A 25977-nucleotide genomic window follows, 5' to 3' on the forward strand; every position below is an offset into this window, starting at 1 on the left:
CAGGCATTACAAGTTGAAATAACTTCCAGTGGTCAATTCTGTGACTTGACCAAGGGGCCAGGGTTAACTAGTGACAGAGATGAGAGTAGACTCAGGTCTCCCCGACTGTGTTGCATAGAAGAATGGCATCAGAACCGAGTACTTGAGTTATATGATTAACTTTTTTAAAAGACTGTATTTTTTAGAGCAGTTAGGTTCAAGGCAAAATTGAGCAGCAAGTACCTACATGCTCACGTGTCCCACAGTTTCTTACAATCAGTGAACCAGCATCAATACAACATCATCATCCAAAGTCCGTAGTTTACATTAGGGTTCACTCTTGATGTTGTACATTCTATCGATTTTGACAAATATATGATACCATGTATCCACCATTATATGATTAGCTTTTTTATAAGCCTTTAACTCTTTTTTTTTTAAAGATTTTATTTTTTGCTTTTTCTCCCCAAAGCCCCCAGGTACATAGTTGTATATTCTTCGTTGTGGGTCCTTCTAGTTGTGGCATGTGGGACGCTGCCTCAGCGTGGTTTGATGAGCAGTGCCATGTCTGCGCCCAGGATTCGAACCAACGAAACACTGGGCTGCCTGCAGCGGAGCGCGCGAACTTAACCACTCGGCCACGGGGCCAGCCCCTTTAACTCTTTTTTTTAAAGTTTTCATTATGGAGAATTTTCAAGCATGCACAAGTAGAGAGAATAGCTTAATGAACCTCCCTGTTCCTATCACTCAGCCTCAATAATGAATTCATAGTCAATATTATTTTCATTTACACATCTATTCACCTCTTGTATTATTTTGAAGCAAATTCTCAGCATCATATTTCATATTTAAATATTTTAGTATGCATTTCTAAAAGAATTTGGGCCTTTTATTAACATAACTGTAATGCCTAAAAATTAATAATTCATTAATATCAGTGTTTTACATTTCCAAGAGTCTCATGTCATAAATGTATTTTTATTTTGTTTTTATTTTTACAGCTTGTTTGAATCAGGATCAGTTGACAGGACTTTAAATTTTCTTTTAATCTATAGCCCACCCCCCAGCCTGTGCTCAATAAATGTTAGCTGCTCTTATTGTAACAGAGTTTTCTATACATGAAGTCAACATTTTCTGGTTTAAAATAGAAAGACCAATGATGAATCCCTTCCCAGCCTATTGCAGTCCCAATTCCGGTCCCTTCATCCATGCTGCACAGTCACCTTCTTTCCGTAGGGACAGCTTCCCTCTTTCCCACACCCCTAACCAACTACTTCTATTCCTTTTTCTAAGTCCTTGTTTTCTTTCTTGTATTTCTTTTATTATTCAAGTTATCCTTTTATTATTATTCTTCAATCTGTTCTTTGCGGTTTTTTAAATCTATTTGCACAGAAATGAAATGTTGGAACCTAGACTAAGCTTGTAGTTGATAAACAGATGATGTATCTGTGAAAATGGAGACAGAGGCAGTCTGAGTAAATATGCTTCTTCTATGAACTGAACTCCATGAACAGAGCATGGTGGACATTGTCCCTCAAAGCTTTTGTGCCCTCAGTATGGCAGCATCTACATGAACAAAGTTCACACACAAGCCAGCCAGGAGAACTAAATGTGCTAATAAATCACTAGGCAGATAAGAAACAAAGATATTCTGAACCCAGGTTTCTCTCATGGCTGAATTCCACTCTGCTCCTCTGGCCAAGAGCAAGAGTACTGTAAACTGTAAAACCCATGGAACATTCTCCACACAATTGGCCAAACCAATAGCTACACACAGTGGATCTGCTCTGAAGTCAGTTCAGATACACTGAGAATTTGGAAAGGGTTCTGCTTCTACTTTCCTTCCCCAGGGAATGGGGCTAGCTCCCTGCAAGTCAAGGCAGTAGGGAAAACATTGGGACAGGCATAAGTGAAAACCTGTGTTTCTCTCCAGGTGGTGACTTTTGACGCAGGGGGAGTGAGTGGTCACAGCAATCATGTCGCTCTGTATGCGGCCGTGAGGTACGATTCTCTGGCTGATGGAGGTGGGAGGGGCATAGTTCATTTGCTCAGGGGAACGGTCTCTAAAGCAAGTTCCCACGCATCATCTGAGCCCCGTGCAGCTTACTTCTGAATTATATTAGAGAGCCAGCGTTGGCCATATTGCTCACTACAGCTCACCACGTCCTCCACGTGAGAAATTTCTATCAAGTCTTATTATTATTGTTTCATCTCCTAAACAGCTGACTTTTTTACCCCAGGGATATCACAAATGGGGTAACTAATTTTATTTCTCTCTTTGCTTTGTCCACAGAAAGCTTTTTTTCCCCCTGCTTTTTCTCCCCAAATCCCCCCAGTACATAGCTGTATATTTTTTTAGTTGTGGGTCCTTCTAGTTGTGGTATGCGAGACACCACCCCAACATGGCCTAATGAGCGGTGCCATGTCCACGCCCAGGATCTGAACCAGCAGAACCCTGGGCTGCAGAAGTGGAGTGCGCGAACTTAACCACTTGGCCACGGGGCCGGCCCGCAGAAAGCTTTAGGGCCAAGTTTGCAACCCCTTGAAGCACATGTATGAGCCCTTATGGATTGAGTTCTGTGAACTGTTGTGCCTTCTGGCTTCATCTTTTTTTTCCTCCTCTTATTCTCATTTGTTTATCTTCCATTGTATGTTTTATACACTGTCTCAAATATTTCTTTGGAGAAGGAGGATATACATATATAATATGAAATCTCATTTGTTCTTCATAGTCATCCTATTTTACCAATCTGTATTTGCATTCTAGCAGTAAAAAAAAAAAAAACTGGGCCAGCCCCAGTAGCCTAGTGATTAAGTTCAGCACGCTCCGCTTTGGTGGCCTGGGTTCAGTTCCTGGGCACGGACCTACACCACTCTGTTAGTAGCCATGCTGTGCTGGCAGCCCACATGCTAAAAAAAAATAGAGGAAGATTGGCATGGATGTTAGCTCAGCATGAATCTTCCTTAGCCAAAAGAAAAAATTGAACCTCAAAGATGTTGAAGGACTTACTCGGGGTCATACAAATATACAACATGTTTCCTGTCCTCCAGAGAAATGCTTCTTCTGGGCACCATGGGCACTGGTGTGGTGGACCTGGCCTACCTACTGAGGAGGGAAAGGGGCAACTTGAAGTGAAGGACTTATTTTGTAACCTTCTTCTAAACATGCCAACATTCTCAGACTGGAGCAGGGAAATATGTGAAGTTGGAAATGACCTCACCTTTCGTGAAGTCCAGCCACATTTTTTTTTATTTATTTTTTTGGTGAAGAAGATTGTTGCTGAGGTAATATCTATGCCAATCTTCCTCCATTTTATGTGGGGCAATGCCATAGTGTAGCTTGATGAGTGGAGCTAGGTCTATGCCTGGGATCCCAACCTGTGAACCCCAGGCTGCCGAAGCAGAATGCACGAGCCCAACCACTATGCCACTGGGCCAGCCCTTTAACCACCTCATTTTACTAAGGCAGTGAAGCGGTTTGCCCAGCAGTACCAGGCTGAACAATGGCAGAGGCAGAACTGGACTCCAGGAATCCTGGGTCTCCATTCATTAGTCTGTCTGCTACAATGTGAAGACCAATCCAGTATTAGGACTCTCTAGCTTTGTCCCTAAATTGTGCATCACCTAGGAAAAGGCTAGAAATTATTACCCATGCGCTCTTTCCAGAAAGCTTTTCTTATTTCCTTGACTGAGGAATGAGGGGAGGCAAGAATGCTGTCCCCTCCTATGGACTGTTCACGTTCTGTCCCAGCCAGAAGCCACACCTAGCGGAGACCTGTTGCCAGTTGCATTAGGTGCAGGAAAGACACATCTCCCAGTTACACTCAGAGACGCAATTTTTTCCGAAGATATATGGGAAAAATGAGGTAGCCCAGGTGTGGTCTTTCCAACCACGTGGTTACTCTGAGGCCTTGGGCTTCCAACATGGGGGTGGACAGCAGGCCCCATGGAGAACTGGAACAGTGGCCCACCTCATTCTGGCTGCACACTGAGCCTTATTGTTTTTCACCAGCATTTACACTGCACCAGAGAAAAGATCAAACACACCAAGGATAACTCGACAGGCAGGGTGGAGGGGCACTTGAGGCTGATGTGGCTGGGCCCCCTCCCTGGTCCCACCACTGAAGTGGGGACGTGGGGAAGGTTCATTCCAGGTAGAGAACCCCAAGGGACAGCTTTATGTAGACAGAACTGCCTGGGGCCATTTTCCTCAGAAGAGGCTGGAGTGCCACAGGCTTTCAATACTTCTGGGTACCAGCGAGGGTCACTGTGCTTGAGATGATCTGACATGCCCAGGACCTATTCAACTTACTGTCCATGCTCCTTTGAAAATGACCTTACAGCCTTCCCTCTCCACCCACACCCACACTCCTGGGGGATGACGTTCCTCTTGTGCACAGAGAAGGCTTCAAGCCCCTCTCAGAGGGCCACAATTCCCCTCTACTTCCACCCTTTCTTCCCTCCGTGCCTGCCTTCTGCTCCCCACCAATCTTCTAAAATGGTTTTCTCCACAGTCACCTTCTGGCTGCTAAATTCCCTAGGTTTATTTCAGTCCTCATCTGTCTTGACCTTTCCATAGCATTTGACCCTGCCTGTCACTCACTGAAATGCCACACACCAGCTTGTCCTCCCTCCTCTGGCCTCTCTGGCCTCTTCTCAGTCTCTTCCTGGCTTCCCTCCACCAGAAGGCCCTTCAGTGCTCCTTTCCCAGGGCTCCCTCTCCAACCCTGGGCTCCCTCCATGCAGACTCCTCACGGCTCTAGTGCTTTAAGTGTGATTTCCAGGAGTGTGTCTCCAGGGCGCATCCCCCTCCTTAACTTAGATCCTGCCTTCCCAACTCTTTCCTTGGAGATCCTGACACCTCAAACTCAGAATATGCCCAGGACTCTACCCAGAGTACAAGAGAAGTTGCCTCTGACCTCAGGATCCCAGAAACCTTCAGGTTTTTCTGCTTCTCAGGGCTCTACCAGGGAGTCAGGTCCGGAAGTTTTTCACTTCTCTGTCAGCTTCCCTTTTTCAATCCTGCTCTCAAGAATCTCTTTTCCTTTGAGTATGTGTGTCTGTATGTCAGGGTGGGATAGGTCCATCCTTCTCCATCCCTCAGCTTTCAAAACAACAAAGCGGGCAAGAGATTTGGAGATTGGTGCTGCTGGACCTGCCTCACCCTCCTTTTAATGCAGTGAGCGCAGAATGGGCTTCACTGTCCAAAGGAGGGAGCGGGGAGGCCAAAAAGGAGAAAGGAACTATCAGGGAAGAAATATCAGTTAATATTACAAAATTTTCTCCCACTATACCCACATTACAGTTTCAAGGGAAAAATTTTGAAGAGTCCACTGTAGTTACCTTCATTTCTAATGTGCAAGTTTAGGCCAGGGCACTTCATAAGCCATTGACCATCCTCCAGATTGGCTGTCCTTAGGTAGGGTGCCCACCGTGGTCCCTTCAGCTATAGCCAGAGGTGTGGAATCCCAGAAACCTATATGGCAATTTATGCAAAAGAAACGACCTAGAAACCTACCTGGAGGGACCACAGGGTGCAGCAGGCCTTACTCTGAAGACCCTTCCTATTAGCTACAAAGGAATCTTCACCCTCACTCTTGTCCTTTCCTCCTCCAGGACCCTGCACTCAGAAGGGAGGTTACCTAAAGGTAAGGTCAGTCCCTTTTGCAAAAGACCACTAGATACTATCCCTCTAAGAAACTTATTAGGATGAAATTTATAAATATACAGGGAGCTGCCCTAGGTGAAGCAGAGGTTGGCAGGGAGGCCAGCCCACACTCTTCCTGACTCAGCTCAGGTCTCATCAGGCTGTATCTGTTGGGAAGTGCCCTGCCAGCCAGGCAGCCTCTGAGTGTGAGGAGAGGCTGGGTGTGTTAGTCAGGGTTCTCCAGAGAACCAGAAGCGAGAGGAGATGTATGTAGATAGATGATAGATTGATAGACACATAGGATAGATAGATCCGATAATATAGGATCCTTATATATAAGGAATTGGCTCATACAATTATGGAGGCTGATAAGTCCCATGATCTGCCATCTGCAAGCTGGAGACCCAGGAAAGCTGGTGGCATAATTCAGTCTGAGTCCAAAGGCTTGAGAACCAGGGGAGCAAATGGTGTAAATCTCAGTCTGAGGGCAGAAGACCGGTGTCCCAGCTCATGCAGTCAGACGGAAAGGAATGAATTACCCCTTCCTCCACCTTTGGTTCCATTCAGGCCCTCAATGGACTGGATGACGCCTGCTCACCTTGGGGAAGGCCATCTGCTTTACCGAGTCCACCAGTTCAAATGCTAATCTCATCTGAAAACACTCTCACAGACACACCCAGAAATAATGTTTAGCTAAATATCTGGGCACCCTGTGACCGAGTCACCTGTCTAGCTTTCTCATAGGCCAGCTCTCTTCCACCTCTGGTATTCTTTCAGTCCATCTATCCAAAATCACATCCCAACCCCCAATTAATTAGCCAGGTTGTAAATGACTGATGGGTGCTTGATGGGGTAATCTGCTTGAGTTAGAAACTCTTCCTAACCGCACTTGGCCATTTATTGCATGACCCTGATGGTTAACTTTTCTGAGCCAGTTTCTGGTCTGCTCCCTCTCAGGAGTGACATGAAGATTAAATGAATGAAAACATAAGTAGCTTGTGCCTTTTCTGAGTGGGCTTACCAAGTTGTGAGATCTTTAGAACATGACTATAGTTGGATTTTTTTGTTTTGGGTGAGGAAGATTGGCCCTGAGCTAACATCTGTTGCCAATCTTCCTCTTTTTGCTTGAGGAAGATTGTCACTAAGCTAACATCTGTGCCAGTCTTCCTGTATTTTATGTGAGATGCCACCACAGCATGGCTTGATGAGCAGTGCTAGGTCCACACCTGGGATCCGAACCTGCAAACTCCAGGCAACCGAAGCAGAGCTCTCAAACTTAACCACCACACCACCGGGCCGCTGCGAACAGGACAACAGTTTATTTGATTCTTATATCAACCCTGTGAGACAGGCAGGCCCACACTTACCAACACCATTTATTTTACAGATGAGAAAACTGAGGCTCAGAGAAGTTAAAGGACTTTCCCGTCTGTCAGTTCTTCAGTGACAGAGCAGGAACCAGGTCTCTGGCCTGCCAACACAGGAATTCCCGTCTCCATCACCTTCCCTTTGGCCTTGAGGCAGCCAGATCCCACCCTTTTCTAGCTAGGGCATGTAGCCAGTAGAGGGCAGCCAGCCAGGAGTCCTATGACCCTTTCACTCTTCCTGTATGTGAGAATGATGGGCAAAGAGCAGCCCTGGTGCCACGGTGTTGCCGGGCACCTCCACAGCCACTGCCCTGCCCTGCACCCCAGGGGAGAGGTAGAGTGCTCAGGGGAAAAAGCAAGACTCTTCACTTCTCCCATCTCCCTCCCCCCACCAGGGTGCTCTGTGCTCACGCTTCAGTCTGTGAATGTGCTGCGCAAGTATATCTCCCTTCTGGACCTGCCCTTTTCTCTGCTTCATACCCGGGATATCCTCTTCGTGCTCACTAGCAAGGAAGTGGCACAGGCCAAGGTGAGGATTCTGAATTCCTGGACCCCCAATTCCAGATGTGTGCCCCAGACCCCCTGGCTCCTTAAAACCACCAACCAAAGCCCTTCCACAGTGAACAGTGCGGTTCACCTTCTGCCCGTGAGAGTTAGCCTGCAACCAGAACTTGGGAGTCACAGATTTTTCAAGAACTTTCACCTTTTTTTCTGGTTATAAAAATAATACATGCTAAAAAGAGAAAAAGTAAATACATGCTCGTTGTAGAAAAATCTGGAAATACATAAAAGCATCAAGAAGAAAATAAAAATCAAAATTACCATCAATCCCACCACTCAAAGGTAATCATTGTTAGTATATATATATAAAGCTATATCCTCTTATAAAGAGTATTTTACATATATGTATATTAAATGGGATCACACATGAATATATCCCATGCCTACTATTTAAAACCTGCCTTAACAACATTATGACCATTTTTCTCGTCTGTCATTGCATATTCAAATTGTAATGGCTGCCTATATTCCATTGTATGGATGGACCATAAAATATACCGCAAATCCCTTACTGTTGGACATTTTGATTTACCAGTTTTTTACTGTTATACATGGAGCAGTGCTCCCAGCCTGAGCCTCTGCAAAGAGCCCATCAGGTACACTACTGTTTGCCTACTGAGGAAGTTAGGCCCACTGAGCCCTCCTAGCAAAAGGCTCTTAGCTGTGGATGGGACAGGTGATTCTGAGAACCACTGAGTTAAGGAGAAGGCAGTTGAGGAGAATCGATCCAGTTCATCTCCAGGTGCAACCCCCAGTTGATTTAAGTCCATGATGGAGAGAAGGGCGGCAATGAGCTGCATAATGGACGTTTTTCTCCCAGCCTCTTTTCACAGACGAGGGAGGCCCTGGGGCTGGCTCTAAGCAGCAGGCCTGGGTCCCCTGTCCAGCAGAGTCGCTCTAGTGAGTCCCCTTCAGAGCAGAACTCCCAGCCGTCATGATGCTCCTGGGCCTTCAGCCAGCGAGCCCTCTGCCTGAGCCACTCTCACACCTGCGTTTCATTCTTTAGGTTTGTGCTGCTGTTGGTCTTAGTTTTGACTCATCCTTGTCTTTTTTGTATCCTCTTACATTTTTCTGTATCATTGCTATGTGTTTGGAACAGGTAGCATGAATTTACTGCCTCTTCTTGACCAGGTCAGAATACCTGAATTATGTTGAGAATAAGAAAATAAACAGTAAGTAGAATCACCATATGGCCCAGCAACCCCGTGTCTGGGTGTAGACCCAAAAGGACTGACAGCAGGGACTGGAAGGGATGTTTGCACAGCCATGTTTGCTGCAGCACTAGGCACAACAGCCAAGAGGCAGAAGCAGCCCAAGTGTCCTTGACAGATGAGTGGAGCAAGAAGATACGGTCTACACACACAATGGAATATTATTCAGCCTTAAAAAAGGAGCAAATCCTGTCACACGCTACAACATGGATGAACCTTGAGGACATTTTGCTGAGTGAAATAAGCCAGTCACAAGAGGACAAAAACTGTATGATTCTACTTATATGAGATATCTAGGGTAGTCAAGATCATAGAAACAGAAGATAGAATGGTGGTTGCCAAGGACTGGGGGAGGGGGTACTGGAGAGTTGTTCAATGAGTATACAGATTTATTTTTGCAAGATGAAAAAGTTCTAGAGAGCTTTTACACAACAATGTGAACATGGAGAAGACTATACAACTGTAGTCTTAAAAATGTATAAGATGGTAAATTTTGTATAATCTTTCTTCACCACAATTAAACATAAAAGATAAATAAAAAGTAATAACATTTTTGCTAGCAAAGGTCAAATGATAAAACCCATTGTTGGACCATTAAATGAAACAGGTGTGTCAACTGCTACACTCCTTCAGGGAAGCAACAGTAATAAATGTCAGAAGTCTTCTCAGACATTGGACTTACCTTTTGATATTCTTGATACATTAAGTAAAAGCAAACAAGTTACAGAACAATATATATAGTGTGATATATTTTTTTCACACATACACATGGAAAAGTCAAAAAACATGCAAAAATATGAATTTTGATTACCTCTGGGTGGTGAGATTTTAGGTGAGTTTAACTTTTTCTTTTAATTTTTAAAATTGTTTATAAAATAAGTTTTACTTGTATAATTCAATAAATTTATACTTTCAGTAATTTTTTTTATATTGAGGTAGCATTGGTTTATAACATTATATAAATTTCAGGTGTGAGGCATTATATTTCGAATTCTTTGTAGACTATATCATGTTCACCAGCCAAAGACTAATTACCATCTATCACCATACAAATGTGCTGAGCCAGTAATTTTTATTTCTAGAATTTTATCCTAAGGAAATGAATAAAGATGTGTCCAAGGATTTATGTACAAGAATGCTCATTAATATAATTTATAGTGGCCAAAAAAGGAACTAATATTTAGCAGGTGAATGATGTAGTACTGTATAACCAGTAAAATCATAGTTTTGAAAGACATGCAGTGAAAATGCTCCAAAAGGGGAGAGAAAGTAGAAACAATTTTGAAATTCTGTGGTATTCTCTTGGAAAATTTGAACAAAAATAGAAAAATAAAGTTTGTAAAAAAGCCAAAGTTGTGACATAAGTATATAATTATTCTAAGTGTCCATCTTATTGAATGGGTGCTGAAAAGTCACTGAAAGATTAGGGGATCTAAATAAACAGGGCACCTGGGCAGCATGATGTGGGAAACTCATATAACTTGGTAACTATTACAAGGAGACAAGTCAAGTGTGTTTGGACTACAAAGTTCCTCTCTTCTCTCAAAGTTTTTCTAAAATAAAGATTTTATTTTTACTATGTTTTATTAAAATTTTAGCACTGTTCTGAGTTCACACATCCATTTTGTCTCTGAAAATACTTTTTATTTTAAAAATTTAGTCATATTTCCTGTTGTATTGAAACAATGCTATATAATATGTTGCCAGAATATATCCTATCCTGATAATTTATCATTTAATACTTGTGTTTATTATAGGTGTATTTATATCTCCAAAGCCATGGGTGTTCAAACAAGGAATATAAAATGAGTTCTTCACATAAAGGTTTGCAATGATATTAGCTTAGAGAGGCAGTTTAATTATGGTACTTGGAGAAAAACAGGCAGAACAGTTGATATATGTTCTGTCTAGCTAGATCAGTTGCTATGATCTATTCTATTTAAAAACTGAACTACACCAGGTCTGAATAACAAGATGATAAACATTTTCCCCACTAAATGGCAAGGAGAACCCATGCCTTCTTCTAATAGTGATTGTATCTTCCCGGTTTTCCTAATTCAGGAGTCAGAGCATAGTAGTCTAGCTTGCTTCCCGTAAAACATCCCAGTATGCATTATGTATGTGAGATAATGGAGCAAAGTGATTAAGAATGTAGGCTCCAGAGTCAATCAGATGGTTTTGGGGTCAAATCTCAGCTTCACTACCTACTAGCTATTGGAGATTGATGAGTTTCTTCATCTATTAAAAAAAAACAATAATGGTAGTACTTAACTCACAGGGTTGTTAAAATCGGGATAATGTGAGACTGAGTGCTGTAGCTGCCATTAGCACCAGCTGCTGTCATCACAGCGGGGCAATCAGGAGTCGGGAGAGAGGAGGCAGTGAGTGGAGGCCAGGCCAGACGGGTTCACTGGTTCTAGGAGAAAGCCAGATCAGGCTACAGCCGGAGGTGCGTTAGTGGGAGGAAGGATTTAAGGTGAGGAAGGCAGAACTGAAAATAACAGAAACAGCTCCGGTGCCCGTGTTCCATAACTGGTCCTCTGATTCTTCTAGAGAGCCATGTCCTGCCACCGCAGCCAGCTCCTGTGGTTCCGCCGACTCTATGTGCTCTTCTCCCGCTACATGAGGATCAACTCACTGCACTTCCTCTGAAGCCCTGAAGAGTCTTCGAACCCAGGGAACAGAGGGAGAAAGAAGACGGGGCAGCTGGGGGCCTGGTCTGCAGCTGGCTCTCTCCCCGAGCCAGAGGAGAGCCCAGCTAGGGTGGCCTTCCAGAGCTCTGCTCATCTGCCCTAGTCAGCCTCTAATAAAAGGGAGGCCATGCAGGCCCATGGGCTGTCCAAACGTCAGCTTCTTCCTCTGGGAAAAAACCCACAACAACCAAAAACAAACAAACCCGAGGATAATAATAGCTAGCCTGCTAGCTTCTCAAGTTCTTGTGAAAAATGATTTACATAACGACACAATGGATGTCAAACACAGAGCCTGCTGTTATTCCAAGTGAAAGTAGAAGTGCTCTGACATCACTTCACAGATGCCACAATGCAGGATGTTTACACTGTTTCCAAAGCAGGCTCACTAACACAGACACACACACAAGAACAGTCTGTATTGAATGCGTCCAACCGTGATCCTTTGATTTATCTTTGTGGCCTGTGTAGACAATTTGAACCCAGGGACAACTTGCTTTATTTAATGTCACAGGCATTGACTGGAGCTCCCAAGGTCCCGACACTGTGCCCAGCATTTCCCTCAGAGACTATTATGCTGTGGGCCTCCCCGAAGGAGCTTACAACCAAATATCTCAGCTCTCAGGCTTTTGGGAGAAGCAGGAGGTAGGAAAAGAAATCTGGAACTTTCTTTCTCAACACTCAAGAACCTAATGTCTTAAAATTGTGCTACAAATAAAAGTGTTCTGAGAGGTCTGGCTTGGAAGCTACTCCCAGAGTCCAGCTAATGGTCCAGGGAAGTGGACCAAGGCAGGAAATCTCAGTGGTGAAGAGCACAGGCCCTGCAGACTGATGACCCTGGGTGTGAGGCCAGAATTACCTACAACGTAACCACAGGCTAGGTGTTTATCTTTCTCTGCCTCACTTCTTTCATCTGCAATATGAGGGGACAATAATGGTACCACCTTTGGAGGAGATGATGCAAGGAGCACAGGAAAGGGTCTGGCTCACAGTAAGTGCTGAAGAAAGGTGATGTTATGGGAGCTAAAGAATAAGAGGGTGCTGAGCAGAAAGAAGGACCAGCATTAAGTCAAAGTCCTGACACTGAGAAGATCTTGTGAGCATTGTCCAGTAAGTATTCTCTCTGCCTGTCCTGAATTGCTATCTCCATAGCAACAGGTAACAGACCTGCTTCTTGGGTCTCTCCACCCAAACTTGCTCCACTTTGCTGAGGGTCACCATTATCTTGAATGCCTCCTAGGGACCACATGAGACTGACAGAGCTATTAGGCCCTGAAGCTGTAATGGGAAATGCAAATTTGGTTATACTATCTGTCTACTTAAAATTTGTCAGTAGCTCCTAATAGCCTTCATATGAAAGTGTGACAAGAAATAAGCCACCAACACTCTGGTTGGAGTGTGGTGGGATAGGCTGACCCTGTCCTGCTGCTAGGAAGACAGACACTGACCCAGCTTTTCTGGACAGCAATGCTTAATACATATTAAGAGCTTAAAATACATATACTATGTGACCTAAGGAAATTTTTAAAAAATCAAAATTATATACACAGATATCATCACAACATTATTTATAATAGCAAAATTAGAAAAATCCAGTGATACAATATTTAGTAATGAGGAAAAATGTTCATGATATATTAAATTTTAAAAAGCAGGTTAGGAATGGTACAATCTCATTTTATTAAACATACATACACATAAATTATGTATGTCTGCATGTGTATAAATACACACAAAAGAATATAAATCAAAGGATATATATCCAAAAAGTAAATACTAATTAGTGAGGTCATCTTTCTACAGTGAACATTTATAATTTTAAAGGACTTTTTGTTGTTTATGAATAGTTTTGATGTGATATAATACTTTCAATACAATGTGAAGTTAAAAAAATTGTGTATAGCCAGTATAATCTCAATTATGTAAAGAAATGATTCATTAAAGAAAAGCTTGCTATTTATACACTGCTGGCAGACAAGTAATGGTACAACCTCTGGAGGGCAACTTGGCAGTTTCTAGTAAAGTCACATACCCTCTGATCCAGCATGTCCACTTCCAGTAACTCACATATAGATTTACTCCACGTGCCAAAAGAGGTGTGTAAGGGATAGACCTTGAAACACTTTATATTAGTAAAATACTGAACCAGTCCAAATTTCTATCCATTAAGGATTGGTTAAATAAATTGTGGGTACACCAGTAAAATATAATGCCATGAAACTCTCAAAAATAATAAGGCAATACACTGACTTGGAAAGGTCTCCAAGGTATATTGTTAAGTGAAAAAAAGCCAGATGTAAAACAGTGTTAGAGAATGCAACCATTTGTGATGGGAAAACCATATACGTCCACACATCCAAATGTGTGTAAACAAATAGGGTATCTCTGCTGACAGTGCTTGTCTCTGAAAAAGGAAATTGGGTGGGAGGAGGGGAATGGATACCTTTTGTCCCTTTTGAATTTTATACCATGTGTATATACTACCTATTCAAAATATTTTTAAATCTTAGAGGTGAGAAAGATGTGTATAATTACCAATATAGTAGCTTCAGGGTGGTGGGATTTGAGACTTATTTTCTGCTTCCTTTGTTTTCCTGTACATGCCACCTATTTTTTAAAAATAAATTAAATAAAAGTCCAAGAGGAAAGTTCAAAATAAACATTTTTATTTACCGGATGCCTAGTGCTTGATTCTGGTCCATGTCGCTGGAGGGCAAGCTCCCCTTACCTGCCTCTCCATCCCAGCACCCTCCTGGGGGCAGCACAGCAGCCCTGGGAGCACAGCTGGGTGCACCTGAGGCCGCAGACTCAGAACAGATCTGGGTTCTCCGCAGTGCCTGGAGAGAGCAAGGGACAGTGGCACAGGAAGGAAGGATGCCCCTCGAGGCTGGCATGGCTGCTGCTAAGCCCCTGTAGTAGTGCCTGTGTGTGAGTTACATGAGTTACATGTGGAATGCGGCCCTGAGGACACTTGACTTGGCAAGAAGAAAGCCTTTTTGTGCAAATTATCAGAAGGCAGCCCCTCCTCCAGGCAGACACACTCTCTCACCAGAGCACAAACAGCATGGCAAGGGAAAACACAGCTTGCCCTCTCTAGGCCCCGTAGCCATGCCCTTGTGTAATTAACAACCTGAAAAACTACATAGCAGCCCTGAAGCCTGGCGCAAAGATCAGAAGTTCATGGTTTCTTGAAGGAGCAGTCAGGAAAAAAAAAGAAAAGAAAACCACACACACACACAAGGTCTCAATTAACTAAGAATTCCCTGGGGAAGGGCTGTATCCACACCCAGAGTCCTAGGAGGCTAGCTGGTTGTGGAGGGGCTGCTGTTCCTACTTCCTGAGGTGTCAGAGACCTGAAAAAGGCCCTCACCATGGCTTCAGAGAGGGCTGCTGGTTTGCCAGTTCTAACCCCCAGCCCAAAGGAGCAGAAACTGCTGGGTCGCCCACCAGTTGCTGCTTTGCCACCGCTCAGGACCAAGAGAGACCAGACAGTACCAAAGGGGGAACCTTCCCCCACAAGTCTCAGAGGGAGCAGAATGCCACTCTCTGGGGTTGGCAGCCCTCACTGAAGGAGCAGTAAATGGAAGAGATGTCATCAAAAACCGTAACGAAAGCTGAGGCCCTGGCCCAGACTAAAAAGGATGTTTCTGAGCAGTGGCCACATTAGTAATCTGGAATATCAGGCAGAAGATACATCTCTGAACAAAGAAGAAAAAAAAGCGAGAAATGGTAATCATGGGGGAAAAGGAACTTGAAAAATACATCTAGAAGATCTAACGTGAATAATGGGCATTCTAGAAGGAGAAAACCTCACAGATGGGGGATAATAAAGAACTTCCATAATTTGAAAGAGACTTGAGCCAGCGCATCAGAAGGGCCCACCATATCCTAGCTGGCTTTGATTTTTTAAAAAGATACACAAGCATGCTGGCAAAATTCCTAAATTTCAAATGGGGGAAGGAGATAAGAGTATTGTAAACATCTCCTCTGGATTCGAGGGCAGGCTCAGAAGGTAACGATCCCAGTAGAGGCAACAAGTCGTAGACAAATACAGGGCTCGTCTCGATTGTCAGGACCGGAAAGGTAACCACCTGCAGCAAGGAAAGACGTAGCATCCAAATTAACTAAGGGGAGAACAGGAAATGAAGAGAACGTTAAAAGTCTGCAGAAGTAAGAAAAAAAGAAAAGAGGAAACAAAGTATAAAATGGAATAAATATAATAGAAATGATACGAAAAGCATAAAATCAAGTATCAGTTATTTCAAAAAATAATGGATGGGCTATCAAAACAGAGACTTAACAAATTGAGTTAAGAAAACAAAATCTAACGACATCTAAAGTGACAAAGAAAAAGTTAAAAATATGGATGACCCATATACTATCTACCAGGCAAAGGCAAGGACAAGGAAAGGAAGAGCATACCTCCTGGCATCAAAAGCATAAACCCTGTACAGTGGGGGAGGTTTTGTATGATAACAGGTTCACTCTGAGAAGAGAGGCACCAAATATCACAGCAGCCAGATACACGAAACAAACTCTCAGAAATTCAAGTTCTTTATAAAAAGTACAATGATAATGGAAGGCTTCAGCATTCTTTCAGAATTTTGACAAATCAAGTTGGCAAAAGCAAAGACACAGCATTTGAATAATATAAGAATCTTAAAGTCAACATTCACTCCTTATTGTGCTAGAACATTTACAAAAATCAATTATTTATCAGCCACTGGGAAATCTTTAATAAAGTCCCCAAAGTAGATGTTGCAGGCCACATTCTTTGATTATAATCAAATAACATTCAATAAAATTAAAAATGACAACAACAAAAAAACTACTAAGAAATCTCCAGATCAATGGCCCCCCGATCAAAGAGGAAATTTCAAATTATCAAGAAAGTAATAAAAATTACACTTTACATGAGACCTGTATTCAGGTAATTTATAGTCTTAAATACTTTTATTTAAAAAAAAAGATTAAAAATAAGTGAACTACATGATTCAATTTAAGAAAATCAATAATATAAACCAAGAGAAAGTAGGAAGAGGGATTTAATACAGATGAAAGATAAAAATAAATGAAACAAAAAATAGTGGAAAGGATAACAAGCATTCTTTGAAAAATCAAGTAAGCCAACACCTGGCAAGTCCAATTCAGAAAAAGAGAAAACAAAAATGCCATTATTGGGAACAGAATGGATATTATAGCCACAAAAATGGAAAAGACTAGAAAACTTATGAGATGATATGCAAGTCCATGACAACAAAACTGAAAATCTAAAGGAAATGGATGACTGCCTAGTAAATTTTGACTACTGCCAAACTCTACCAAAATGTCATAAATAGGGTTCAAACATTTCCATCACATAAAATGCAGGATTGTATCACTGCAAGATTAATGAAAACCAGTATTTTTTAATCTTCCAAGGACTTGGCATCAAGGTCATGCATCCAAGACCTGAAGGTGGTGCTGCCCCATCAGGGTTCCTAGGCAAGCAGCTGTTTTGCTTTCTTGGCCAAGTCTCGTAGGGAAGGAGGGAAACCTGCGCAGCAAGATGCTCAAGACCAACTGCAAGGCGGGGATGGGCATAAAGTTAGGCAGGGGTGGAAGGAAAGGGAGATGAGCCAGCTCTGTATAGGGGTTGGACCCCAGGACAGACTGAAGGATGGCTGTCTCCTTCCACTGAAAAGCTTCACACTGCTCCTTCTGTTGAATCCTTGCAATGCAAAAAATGTTCTCATTAGACTGAGCAAGTCCCAACCATGTGGTCACTCCAAATCCCCTGCCACCCCTACACCCCAACAGGAGCTTTGGTCCACCCACATGTAAGACTAAGGACTAGGCAGGGAACTGGTGCCAGTGACAACCAGATTATATCCAATGGCAGAGCACCTTATTAATGGGATTTTACATGACTAAAATTTACTTGAAAAGAAAAAGAGACACAGTAAACACATAAGAAATGAGAAAGACAATTCTAATACATTTTTAAAAGGTTCCTAGTGTAGATGATTTTACCACTATCTAAAGATAATTCCAATGTTATTTAGAGTATAAAATAGAAAAGTACTCCAATTCATAGACAGAGCAACAAAACATGATATAGCACAAAAAAGAAAATACTGAAAATTGTATTTGTGAATATAGACGGAAAAACGCAAAAGAAAACATTAGCAAATTGAATCCAGCAGTGCGGCAAAAGAATTACTAGTCGATTACCAAGCAGGGTATCATTCCAGGAATGCAAGAATAATTCCACAGTGGGAAACCCATCAACGTAATTCATTACATCAACAATTAAGAAGAAAAAGCATATCCTTTTATTTATAGGTGCTGAAAGATAAAATTCAGTCACTATTCCTAATAACAGTTTTAAGGAAAATAGGAGAAAAGGATACAACTTAAATATAATAAAGACTATTTACAAAAGTCTAGCAGTGTAAAACTAAGTGGACAAGGTAGGAATGCAAGCTATCATAATTATCCAGGTAATTCTGAAGGGTGAAGCTAATGAAGTAAGAGACAACAATAAAATAATTGGTCTAAGTATTGGAAGAGACAGCTATGTTTAGAAACCAAAAAGAAGTCAATAAAATCTCCTATAATAAACGAGGGAAGTTGGTAAGGCAGTTGGATAATAGATATCTTTACAAAAATCAATAGAATGTCTTTAACTGGCAATAATGTGACACAAATGAAAGTGGGAAAAAATCTCATTTTCTTTTTTTTTTTTTTTTGGAAGATTAGCCCTGAGCTAACATCTGTGCCCATCTTCCTCTACTTTTTATGTGGGACGCCTGCCACAGCATGACTTGATAAATAGTGCACAGGTCCACATCTGGGATATGAGCCAGTGAAGCCCCAGCTGCTGAAGCACAGCATGCGAACTTAACTGCTATGCCACAAGGTCAGCCCCAAAAAACCCCATTTTCATCAACATCAAGAACTATAAAATACCTAGCAGTAAGTTTAACACAGAAGACATAAGATCTGGCTGGGGTCAGCATCATGGCAGAGTGAGCTGTTCCCTTAGTCTCTCCCCTCTAAGATACAATGAAAAGGACGTTCATTAACCAACAGAAGATATCCACACAGCACAACAGGACGTCTGAGAGATCCATGCAGACATAGGGCTGAAGGTGGGGCCACTGGATTCCTGGAAAGCAGTGAAAGGAGGTAAGTGGATCTCCTCTGCCTCCTCAGTGGCAGCAATCTAGAGCCTGGGAGCTCACACAGTGGCCAGCATGCAACTCTGAGAGGAGATGGGGGAAGAGGCAGCCTTCCCTGGGAACACTTTCACTCTCAGAGTTGCTTCCCAGCCCATGGGAACACCCTACACCAAGGTGGTTCAGGCGCCACGTGGGTGCCCCCACCAAGTCAAGCAGCCCAGGCAGGCCACCAGTGAGTGCAGAGCATTCAGCATTACATGTGCAAAAAAAGAGCTTGCCTCTTCCCCGCAACCCAGCACACCAGCTTGGCTGGTCAACTAGGGCAGCAAATCTGCACCAGAGAACCTGCGCCTGTGTGTGTGAAACAGCAGCAGCCAGCGGGCAAACACAGACAGCCCTACTGGTACAACTTCCAACAGATGCGGCAGGTTCAGAAAACATACCTCCTGCCAGTGGTGGTAGGTGGAATCTGCAACCAGATACAACCCCTATGCACCGGTAAGGGTCCACTCCATCAAACACCATGAAGAAATACATTAACACTCCAGAGCATAAGGAGAATGACAAGTGTCAAGAAACCAATCCTGCAGTCACAGAAATCTACAATCTACAAAATTAATGAGCAGAAGGAATTCTTCACAAAAGAGATCTAAACTCTAATAAAAAAACAAATGCTGGAGATGAAGAACACAATGAATGAGATAAAAAAAGAATCAAGGATCCTTAAAAAACAGAGCTGACATTATGGAGGACAGAATTAGTAATGTAGAGGACAGAAAAACAGAAATGTTTCAGGTGGAGGAAGTGAGAGAACAAAGGCCAAAAAGAAATGAAAAAATATCGACTCAATTAGGAAATGCAACATAAGGGTTATAGGTGTTCAAGAGGGATAAGAGAAGGGGAAAGGAGTAGAGAGTTTGTTCAAAGAAACAATAGTTGAGAACTTCCCAAACCTGGGGAAAGAATGGAATTATGAGTAAATGAAGCCAATAGAACTCCTAATTACATCAATGCAAAAAGACTCTCTCCAAGACGTATATTAGTAAAACTGACAAAAGTAAATGACAAAGAAAAACTATTAAGGGCAGCAAGGCATAAGAAAATAACCTACAAAGGAACCCCTATCAGGCTTTCAGCAGATTTCTCAGCAGAAACCTTACAGCCTAGGAGAGAGTGGAATGATATATTTGAAATACTGAAAGACAAAAACTTTCAGCCACAAATACTCTATCCAGTGAAACTATCCTTCAGATACAATGCAGAAATAAGAACTTTCCCAGATAAACAAAAGCTGAAAGACTTCATCAGCACAAGACACCTGTTATAAGAAATGATCAAGAAGGCTCTCATAACTGAAACAAAAAGGAAAAGGTTTACAAAGCCTTGAGCAAAGAGATAAAAAGACAGAAAAAATCAGAAAATTACAGGTCTCTATCAGAAGAGGTTAGCAAACAATTATAACATTAAACATAAAAGGAAGAAAAGCATCAAAAATAACTATAAACACTTCACTTTAATCACAAACTCACAGCACAAAATGGAATAAGTTGGGACAACAGTAACTTAGACAAGGAAGAGGAAAAGGATGGAACCTGCTTAGGATAAGAAGATAAGAGGTTACCAGATAAAGGACTATCTCATCTATGAGATTTTTTATACAAACCTCCAGGTAGCCACTAAACAAAAAAATCAGAACAGAGACACAAATGATAAATGAGAGATGACTAAGAAAACCATAAAAGAAACTCACCAAACTGACATGGCTGTCAGAAATACACAGGATGAGAAACAAGGGAAATATAGAACAACCAGAAAACAGGAGATAAAAAGGCAGGATTAAGTCTTCATATATCAATAATCACTTTAAATGTAAATGGATTGAATTCTCCAATCAAAAGACAAGAGTGGCTAGAAGGATTAAAAAACAAGACCGTGCTCACTTCAGCAGCACACATACTAAGATTGGAACAATACAGGGAAGATTAGCATGGTCCCTCCACAAGGATGACATGCAAATTTGTGAAGCATTCCATATTTTTTAACACAACCAGAGGCACTCACAACTAGAATAAACAACTGTATACTTGGGGGGGGGGGGGTGGGGAAGAAGAATTTAAAAAAGAGAGAGACGATTAGCAACAGATGTTAGCTCAGGTCCCAATCTTTAAAAAAAATAAGAGCCAATAATATGCTGCCTCCAGGAAATATATCTTAGCTCTAAAGACAAAAACAGGGTCAGAGTAAAGGGATGGAAGATGATACTCTATGCAAATAGCAAACAAAAGAGAGCAGGTGTCGCCACACTTATATCACACAACGCAGACTTCAAGATACAAAAGGCAGTGAGAGACAAAGAGGAGCAGTATATAATGATAAAAGGGACATTTCACCAAGAGGACATACACTTATGAATCTATATGCACCAAACACAAGAGCACCAAAGTATATAAAGTAACTACGAACAGACCTAAAGGGAGAAATTAACAGCAACACAATAATAGTAGGGGACTTCAACACCCCACTTACATCAATGGACAGATCATCCAGACAGAAAGTCAACAAGGAAATAGTGGAATTAAATGAAAAACTAAACCAGATGGACTTAGTAGATATATACATAGAACATTCCATCCAAAAACAGCAGAACACACATTCTTCTCAAGTGCACATGGAACATTCTCATATACTGGAAAACAAGGCAATACACAATAAATTTAAGAAGATTAAAAGTATGTCAAGCATCTTTTCCAACCATAATGTTATGAAACTAGAAATTAACTACAAGAAAAAAGCTGGGAAAGTCACAAATATGTGGAGCCTAAACAACATCCCACTGAACAACCAATGGATCAATGAAGAAATCAAAGGAGAAATCAAAAAATGTCTGAATACAATGAAAATGAAAGTACCAACTCTTATGGGATGCAGCAAAAGCAGTCCTAGGAGGGAAATCCATAGCAATACAGGCCCACCTCAACAAACAAGAAAAATCTCAAACAAGTAATCTTAAACTACACCCAACCGAAACAGAAAAAGAAGAACAAACAAAGTCCAAAGTCAGGAGAAGGAGGGAAATAATAAAAATTAGAGGGGCCAGCCTGGTGGCGCAGCAGTTAAGTGTGCACATTCCACTTCAGCAGCCCGGGGTTCACTGGTTCGGATCCCAGGTGCAGACATGGCACCATTTCGCACGCCATGCTGTGGTAGGTGTCCCACATATAAAGTAGAGGAAGATGGGCATGGATGTTAGCTCAGGGCCAGTCTTCCTCAGCAAAAAGAGGAGGATTGGCAGTAGTTAGCTCAGGGCTAATCTTCCTCAAAAAAATAAATAAATAAAATTAAAAAAAATAAAAATTAGAGCAGACATAAATGAAATAGAAATAAAAAAAAAACAGTAGAAAGGATCAATGAAATTAAGAGCTGGTTCTTTGAGAAGATAAACAAAACTGACAAACCCTTACCAAGGCTCACTAAGAAAAAAAGAGAAAATGTTCAAATAAATAAAATTACAAATGAAAGGAGAAATTACAACAGATACCACAGAAATACAAAGGATTGTAAGAGAATACTATGAAAAACTATATGCCAACAAATTGGATAGCCTAGAAGAAATGGATACATTCTTAGACTCATACAACCTACCAAAACAGAATCAAGAAGAAATAAAGAATCTGAATAGACCAACCACAAGAGATTGAAACAGTAATCAAAAACCTCACAAAAAATAAAAGTCCAGGAGATGGCTTCTCTGGAGAATTCTACTCAAATTCAAATTGATTCAAATTCTACCTGTCCTTCTCAAACTATTCCAAAAAATTGAAGCAGACAGAATGCTTCCTAACTCATTCTCTGAGGCCAAAATCACCCTAATCCCAAAGCCAGACAAGGACAACACAAAGAAGGAAAATTACAGGCCAATATTGCTGATGAACATAGATATAAAAATCCTCAACAAAATATTGGCAAACCGAATAGAGCAATACATCAAAAAGATCACACACTGTGCTCGCTTCGGCAGCACGTATACTAAAATTGGAACGATATAGAGAAGATTAGCATGGCCCCTGCGCAAGGATGACACACAAATTCATGAAGCATTCCATATTTTCAATATAGGCAGTACACTCTTTGACATCAGTTTCAAAAGAATCTTTTCGGACACTATAACTCCTCAGTTGAGGGAAACAATAGAAAGAATAAACAAATGGGACTTCATCAGACTAAAGAGCTTCTTCAAGGCAAGGGAAAACAGGATTGAAACAAAAAAACAGCTCACAAATTGGGAAAAAATATTTACAAGCCACTTATCTGACAAAGGGTTAATCTCCATAATATACGAAGAACTCACACGGCTTAACAACAAAAAAACAAACAACCCGATCAAAAAATGGGCAGAGGACATGAACAGACATTTCTCAAAAGAAGATATGAATATGGCCAATAGACACATGAAAAGATGTTCATCATCGCTAATCATCAGGGAAATGCAAATCAAAACTACACTAAGATATCACCTTACACCCGTTAGATTGGCAAAAACATCCAAAACCAAGAGCGACAAATGTTGGAGAGGTTGTGGAGAAAAAGGAACCCTCATACACTGTTGGTGGGAATGCAAACTGGTGCAGCCACTATGGAAAACAGTATGGAGATTTCTCAAAAAGTTAAAAATAGAAATACCCTATGACCCAGCCATCCCACTACTGGGTATCTATCCTAAGAACCTGAAATCAGAAATCCCAAGAGTCCCTTGCACCCCTATGTTCATCGCAGCATTATTTACAATAGCCAAGACGTGGAACCAACCTACATGCCCAGAAACTGATGATTGGATAAAGAAGATATGGTATATATACACAATGGAATAATACTCAGCCATAAAAAAAGACAAAATTGGCCCATTCGCAGCAACGTGGATGGACCTCGAGGGTATTATGTTAAGTGAAATAAGCCAGTCAGAGAAAGACGAACTCTATATGACTCCACTCATAGGTGGAAGTTAACATATTGACAAGGAGATCTGATCGGTGGTTACCAGGGAAAAGGGGGGGTGGGGGGAGGGCACAAAGGGGGAAGAGGTGTACCCACAACATGACTAACAATAATGTACAACTGAAATCTCACAAGGTTGTAATCTATCATAACATTAATAAAAAAAAAAAAAATCACACACCATGTAAAGGGGGATTTATTCCAGGGATGCAGGGATGGTTCAACATCCACAAATCAATCAATGTGATATACCACATTAACAAAATGAGGAATAAAGATCACATGATCATCTCAATATTAGATGCAGAGAAAGCATTTGACAAGAGCTAATATCCATTTATGACCAAAAAAAACCTCAATAAAATGGGTATAGAAGGAAAATAGCTCAGCATAATAAAGGCCATATATGACAAACCCACAGCCAACATCTTACTCAATGGGGAAAAACTGAAAGCCATCCTTCGGAGAACAGGAATAAGACAAGGGTGCCCACTACCACCACTCTTATTCAACATGGTACTGGAGGTTTTGGCCAGGGCAATTAGGCAAGAAAAAGAAATAAAAGGTATCCAAATTGGCAAAGAAGAAGTGAAACTGTCACTGTTTGCGGACAACATGATGCTATATATAGAAAACCCTAAAGAATCCATAAGAAAACTATTAGAAATAATCAACAACTACAGCAAATTTGCAGGGAACAAAGTCAACTTAGAAAAATCAGTTGCATTTCTATACTCTAATAACAAACTAATAGAAAGAGAGCTCAAGAATACAATCCCACTTGCAATTGCAACAAAAATAATAAAATATCCAGGAATAAATTTAACCAAGGAGGTGAAAGCCCTATACAATGAAAACTCTAAGACATTATTGAAAGAAATCGAAGAAGACATAAAGAAATGAAAAGATATTCCATGCTCATGGATTGGAAGAACAAACAGTTAAAATGTCCATACTACTTAAAGCAATCTACAGATTCAATGCAATCCCAATCAGAATTCCAATGACATTCTTCAAGGAAATAGAACAAAGACTCCTAAAATTTATGTAGAACAAGAAAAGACTCTGAATAGCCAAAGCAATCCTGAGAAAAAAAGAAAAAAGCTGGAGGCATCACAATCCCTGACTTCAAAATATACTACAAAGCTACAGGAATCAAAACAGCATGGTACTGGTACAAAAACAGACACACAGATCAATGGAACAGAACTGAAAGCCCAAAAGTAAAACTGCACATTTACAGACAGATAATCTTCAACAACGGAGCTAAGAACATACAATGGAGAAAGGAAAGTCTCTCCAATAAATGGTGTTGGGAAAACTGGACAGCCACATGCAAAAGAATGAAAGTACACCATTATCTTTAACCATACTGAAAAATTAATTCAAAATGGATTAAAGACTTGAAGGTAAGACGTGAAACCATAAAACCCTGTTAGAAAATACAGGCAGTACACTCTTTGACATCGATCTTAGAAGGATATTTACGAATACCATGTGTATTTGGACAAAGGAAACAAAAGAAAAAATAAATAAATGTGACTTCATCAGACTAAAGGGCTTCTGCAAGGCAAAGGAAACCAGGAACAAAACGAAAAGACAACCCACCACTAGGAGAAAATATTTGCAAATCATATATCTGACAAGGGGTTAATCTCCATATATAAAGAACTCATGCAACTCAACAACAAAAAAAACAGCCCAATCAAAAAATGGGTAGAGGATACGAACAGACATTTTTCCAGAGAAGATATACAGATGGCCAACAGGCACATGAAAAGATGTTCAACGTCACTAATCATTAGGGAAATGCAAATCAAAACTACAATGAGATGTCACCCTGCACCTGTTAGAATGGTTATAATTACCAAGACAAAAAACAACAAACGTGGGGCTGGCCCAGTGGTGCAGCGGTTAAGTGTACACGGTCCGCTTTGGCAGCCTGGGGTTCATGGGTTTGGATCCCAGGTGCGGACATGGCACTGCTTGTCACGCCATGCTGTGGTAGGTGTCCCACATATAAAGTAGATGAAGATGGGCATGGATATTGGCTTGGGGCCGGTCTTCCTCAGCAAAGGGAGGAAGATTGGCAGCAGTTAGCTCAGGGCTAATCTTAAAAAAAAACCAAAAAAAAACAACAAATGTTGGAGAGGATGTGGAGAAAAGGGAACCCTCATACACTGCTGGTGAGAATGCAAACTGGTGAAGCCACTGCAGAAAACAGTATGGAGATTTATCAAAAAATTAAAAATAGAAATACCATATGACCCAGCTATCCCACTACAGGTATCTATCCAAAGAACTTGAAATCAATGATTCAAAGAGACTTAGGCACCCCTATGTTCACTGCAGCATTATTCACTATAG

The 25977-nt window shown here is 41.3% G+C and overlaps 1 protein-coding gene and 2 non-coding genes across 3 annotated transcripts in view; all 3 read left to right on the forward strand.

Annotated features, from left to right (window-relative positions):
* The window catches only part of PIGL (phosphatidylinositol glycan anchor biosynthesis class L), an 84509-nt gene extending 70392 nt beyond the window's left edge, over positions 1 to 14117 (forward strand). The window contains exons 4-7 of the mRNA XM_046675485.1: positions 1913 to 1980; positions 5596 to 5627; positions 7389 to 7522; positions 11319 to 14117. Coding sequence (XP_046531441.1) covers positions 1913 to 1980; positions 5596 to 5627; positions 7389 to 7522; positions 11319 to 11417 — 333 coding nt within the window. The 3' untranslated portion in view covers positions 11418 to 14117. The remainder of the gene's footprint in view (positions 1 to 1912; positions 1981 to 5595; positions 5628 to 7388; positions 7523 to 11318) is intronic.
* Positions 14118 to 20550: 6433 nt separating this feature from the next.
* LOC124248031 (U6 spliceosomal RNA) lies at positions 20551 to 20657 on the forward strand. Its single transcript, XR_006890913.1, has one exon. It is a non-coding gene; the product is annotated as a U6 spliceosomal RNA (small nuclear RNA).
* Positions 20658 to 22620: 1963 nt separating this feature from the next.
* On the forward strand, positions 22621 to 22727 carry LOC124248025 (U6 spliceosomal RNA). Its single transcript, XR_006890909.1, has one exon. It is a non-coding gene; the product is annotated as a U6 spliceosomal RNA (small nuclear RNA).
* Positions 22728 to 25977: the final 3250 nt, after the last annotated feature.

The sequence above is a fragment of the Equus quagga genome, chromosome 11 (assembly GCF_021613505.1).
Source record: "Equus quagga isolate Etosha38 chromosome 11, UCLA_HA_Equagga_1.0, whole genome shotgun sequence".
Classification (NCBI taxonomy): domain Eukaryota; kingdom Metazoa; phylum Chordata; class Mammalia; order Perissodactyla; family Equidae; genus Equus; species Equus quagga.